The sequence below is a fragment of the Bombina bombina genome, chromosome 9 (genome assembly GCF_027579735.1).
Source record: "Bombina bombina isolate aBomBom1 chromosome 9, aBomBom1.pri, whole genome shotgun sequence".
Taxonomy (NCBI): domain Eukaryota; kingdom Metazoa; phylum Chordata; class Amphibia; order Anura; family Bombinatoridae; genus Bombina; species Bombina bombina.
Genome location: NC_069507.1, coordinates 8,013,562 through 8,018,678, shown reverse-complemented (window position 1 = coordinate 8,018,678; position 5,117 = coordinate 8,013,562). Strand labels below are relative to the sequence as shown.

Here is a 5,117-nt window from a genome sequence, read left to right as displayed (position 1 = left end):
GTATGTTTAGCTACATAGCCACACCCCATGTTTTCACTGCAACATGTAACCACGCCCTAAAAATACAATTGTCCCGCCCCTTAAACTTTAGGTGTAACTAGTTCATGTTAGGGCATGGGCGGGGTTGCAGGCGGGAGGTGTCTGTTATAGGTTAGTTTGTGTGACTGACAACTCTAGCTCCGCCCCTCAGGTTGTAGGTCTAACTAGTTCATGGGCGGGGCTGCAGGCGGGAGGTGTCTGTTATAGGTTAGTTTGTGTGACTGACAGCTCTAGCTCCGCCCCTCAGACTTTGGGTCCCTGGCCAGGCTCCTGGCCGCGGTCAGTGCACCATGTCTGGGCACGGGGCGGTACAGCTTTCTGCCGGGAGCCTGGCTGTGGTGCTGCAGGGCGGGCAGGGCAAGGAGGCTGTAGCGCTGTTCCGGGAGTTTCAGGCGGCTAACGCTCGGTGTGTGTGGGAGCCCCGGCTGGTGCGCGCCGTGTCCGGCCTCTCGCTGCTGGGCTGGCTGCAGAGCGGGGTGCTGCTGGTGCGGGGGCTTAGCGCGAGTCTGGACGTACTGCGGGACGCATGGGCACGGAGGGCACTGAGAGCCCCGGGGGGCTGCTGCATCCGAGCGCTCGGTGAGTACTGCAGAGGGTAATGATGGTGCCACTCAGTGCTGGGGTAATGATGGTGTCACTTAGTGCTGGGGTAATAATGGTGTCACTTAGTGCTGGGGTAATAATGGTGTCACTTAGTGCTGGGGTAATAATGGTGTCACTAAGTGCTGGGGTAATAATGGTGTCACTTAGTGCTGGGGTAATAATGGTGTCACTTAGTGCTGGGGTAATAATGGTGCCACTAAGTGCTGGGGTAATAATGGTGTCACTAAGTGCTGGGGTAATAATGGTGTCACTAAGTGCTGGGGTAATAATGGTGTCACTAAGTGCTGGGGTAATGATGGTGTCACTTAGTGCTGGGGTAATAATGGTGTCACTTAGTGCTGGGGTAATAATGGTGTCACTTAGTGCTGGGGTAATAATGGTGTCACTAAGTGCTGGGGTAATAATGGTGTCACTAAGTGCTGGGGTAATAATGGTGTCACTAAGTGCTGGGGTAATGATGGTGTCACTAAGTGCTGGGGTAATAATGGTGTCACTCAGTGCTGGGGTAATAATGGTGTCACTAAGTGCTGGGGTAATGATGGTGTCACTAAGTGCTGGGGTAATAATGGTGCCACTCAGTGCTGGGGTAATAATGGTGTCACTCAGTGCTGGGGTAATAATGGTGTCACTAAGTGCTGGGGTAATGATGGTGTCACTCAGTGCTGGGGTAATGATGGTGTCACTTAGTGCTGGGGTAATAATGGTGTCACTTAGTGCTGGGGTAATAATGGTGTCACTAAGTGCTGGGGTAATAAGGGTGTCACTAAGTGCTGGGGTAATAATGGTGTCACTAAGTGCTGGGGTAATAATGGTGTCACTAAGTGCTGGGGTAATAATGGTGTCACTAAGTGCTGGGTAATGATGGTGTCACTTAGTGCTGGGGTAATAATGGTGTCACTTAGTGCTGGGGTAATAATGGTGTCACTTAGTGCTGGGGTAATAATGGTGTCACTCAGTGCTGGGGTAATAATGGTGTCACTAAGTGCTGGGGTAATGATGGTGTCACTCAGTGCTGGGGTAATGATGGTGTCACTAAGTGCTGGGGTAATAATGGTGTCACTCAGTGCTGGGGTAATGATGGTGTCACTCAGTGCTGGGGTAATGATGGTGTCACTAAGTGCTGGGGTAATAATGGTGTCACTAAGTGCTGGGGTAATAATGGTGCCACTCAGTGCTGGGGTAATAATGGTGTCACTAAGTGCTGGGGTAATAATGGTGTCACTTAGTGCTGGGGTAATAATGGTGCCACTCAGTGCTGGGGTAATAATGGTGTCACTAAGTGCTGGGGTAATAATGGTGTCACTAAGTGCTGGGGTAATAATGGTGTCACTAAGTGCTGGGGTAATAATGGTGTCACTAAGTGCTGGGGTAATAATGGTGTCACTCAGTGCTGGGGTAATAATGGTGTCACTAAGTGCTGGGGTAATAATGGTGTCACTAAGTGCTGGGGTAATAATGGTGTCACTTAGTGCTGGGGTAATAATGGTGTCACTAAGTGCTGGGGTAATAATGGTGTCACTTAGTGCTGGGGTAATAATGGTGTCACTTAGTGCTGGGGTAATGATGGTGTCACTTAGTGCTGGGGTAATAATGGTGTCACTTAGTGCTGGGGTAATAATGGTGTCACTCAGTGCTGAGGTAATGATGGTGCCACTCAGTGCTGGGGTAATGATGGTGCCACTCAGTGCTGGGGTAATAATGGTGTCACTAAGTGCTGGGGTAATAATGGTGTCACTTAGTGCTGGGGTAATAATGGTGTCACTTAGTGCTGGGGTAATAATGGTGTCACTCAGTGCTGGGGTAATGATGGTGTCACTAAGTGCTGGGGTAATGATGGTGCCACTCAGTGCTGGGGTAATGATGGTGCCACTCAGTCCTGGGGTAATAATGGTGTCACTAAGTGCTGGGGTAATAATGGTGTCACTAAGTGCTGGGGTAATAATGGTGTCACTTAGTGCTGGGGTAATAATGGTGTCACTTAGTGCTGGGGTAATGATGGTGTCACTTAGTGCTGGGGTAATGATGGTGTCACTTAGTGCTGGGGTAATAATGGTGTCACTAAGTGCTGGGGTAATGATGGTGTCAGTGCTGGGGTAATGATGGTGTCAGTGCTGGGGTAATGATAGTGTCAGTGCTGGGGTAATGATAGTGTCACTAAGTGCTGGGGTAATAATGGTGTCACTAAGTGCTGGGGTAATAATGGTGTCACTTAGTGCTGGGGTAATAATGGTGTCACTTAGTGCTGGGGTAGTAATGGTGTCACTAAGTGCTGAGGTAATAATGGTGTCACTTAGTGCTGGGGTAATGATGGTGTCACTAAGTGCTGGGGTAATGATGGTGTCACTAAGTGCTGGGGTAATGATGGTGTCACTAAGTGCTGGGGTAATGATGGTGTCACTCAGTGCTGGGGTAATGATGGTGTCACTCAGTGCTGGGGTAATGATGGTGTCACTCAGTGCTGGGGTAATGATGGTGTCACTCAGTGCTGGGGTAATAATGGTGTCACTCAGTGCTGGGGTAATAAGTGTCACTCAGTGCTGGGGTGAGGGGCAGTGAGACAGCCAGTGGTGTGCTTGCTGCAGCCATGTATGACATTAGTGAGGGGCAGTGAGACAGCCAGTGGTGTGCTTGCTGCAGCCATGTATGACATTAGTGAGGGGCAGTGAGACAGCCATGTATGACATTAGTGAGGGGCAGTGAGACAGCCATGTATGACATTAGCGAGGGGCAGTGAGACAGCCATGTATGACATTAGCGAGGGGCAGTGAGACAGCCATGTATGACATTAGCGAGGGGCAGTGAGACAGCCATGTATGACATTAGCGAGGGGCAGTGAGACAGCCATGTATGACATTAGTGAGGGGCAGTGAGACAGCCAGTGGTGTGCTTGCTGCAGCCATGTATGACATTAGTGAGGGGCAGTGAGACAGCCAGTGGTGTGCTTGCTGCAGCCATGTATGACATTAGTTAGGGGCAGTGAGACAGCCAGTGGTGTGCTTGCTGCAGCCATGTATGACATTAGTGAGGGGCAGTGAGACAGCCAGTGGTGTGCTTGCTGCAGCCATGTATGACATTAGTGAGGGGCAGTGAGACAGCCATGTATGACATTAGCGAGGGGCAGTGAGACAGCCATGTATGACATTAGTGAGGGGCAGTGATACAGCCAGTGGTGTGCCTGCTGCAGACATGTATGACATTAGCGAGGGGCAGTGAGACAGCCAGTGGGGCGGTCGTTACCCTTTCATCTTGCTGATTGCATAATTAGGTTGAATTGATCAGCTTTGTGAGTCACAACTGTGTATAAGCAGAAGGGTAACTCCCCTTGTTCACTTGCCCAGGGAGGAAGCGGAACACAGTGTTAAAGGGACAGTCTAGGCCAAAATAAACTTTCATGATTCAGATAGAGCATGTCATTTTAAACAATTTTCCAATTTACTTTTATCACTAATTTTGCTTTGTTCTCTTGGTATTCTTAGTTGAAGGCTTAACCTGGGAGGTTCATATGCTAATTTCTTAGACCTTGTAGGCCACCTCTTTTCAGAATGCATTTTAACAGTTTTTCACCACTAGAGGGTGTTAGTTCACGTATTTCATATAGATAACTGTGCTCGTGCACGTGAAGTAATCTGGGAGCAGGCACTGATTGGCTAGACTGCAATTCTGTCAAAAGAACTGAAATAAAGGGGCAGTTTGCAGAGGCTTAGATACAAGATAATCACAGAGGTGAAAAGTACATTAATATAACTGTGTTGGTTATGCAAAACTGGGGAATGGGTAATAAAGGGATTATCTATCTTTTAAAACAATAACAATTCTGGTGTAGACTGTCCCTTTAAGTGCAATTACACCAATCGGGGGGGGGGGGGGTTTGTGTGTGACTAAAGCGCGCCCTGCTTATATGGAGTCTACATCCGCTAGAGAGGAAATATCTTTGGAATATCGTCTCCCTCCGCTGTTAGAAGTGCGGCTGATTCATGATCGTGATGAAATCTGTGCTCAGCGGGCACCAGTGCCAGTTACTGAGAAGATCGCATTGTGTAGCACGTCTGCAATTCTCTCACTGGGGCAGTAAAGAATAGTTCAGTAACTTAGCAATGAATTTTTTTATCTTATCCTGCTGCCGTGTCCGTCCTACACTCACTATGCTTGCTGGCTCTTGCACAACCATTCTAGCCAGTAGCAAGCGAGGTACAGAGGGGCAGCCTCTGGCGTGCGCTCCCTGGGTAGCCTCTGGCGTGCGCTCCCTGGGTAGCCTCTGGCGTGCGCTCCCTGGGTAGTCTCTGGCAATAACCTCTTGCTTGTCTGCTCAGAAAATACAACACCACCAGCAAATTAAAGGGGCATGAAACCCAAACGTTTTATTTCATGATTCAGATAGAGAATACAATTTAAAATAACTTTCCACTTCTATTATCAAATTTCCTTCGTTCTCTTGCTATCATTTGTTGAAAGCAATGCACTACTGGTTTCTAACT

At 48.7% G+C, this 5,117-nt stretch overlaps 1 protein-coding gene across 1 annotated transcript in view; it reads left to right on the top strand.

Moving 5' to 3' along the window:
* Positions 1 to 306: 306 nt before the first annotated feature.
* Positions 307 to 5,117, top strand: part of STOX1 (storkhead box 1) — a 160,462-nt gene continuing 155,651 nt past the window's right edge. Inside the window, exon 1 of the mRNA XM_053691859.1 lies at positions 307 to 618. Coding sequence (XP_053547834.1) covers positions 330 to 618 — 289 coding nt within the window. The 5' untranslated portion in view covers positions 307 to 329. The remainder of the gene's footprint in view (positions 619 to 5,117) is intronic.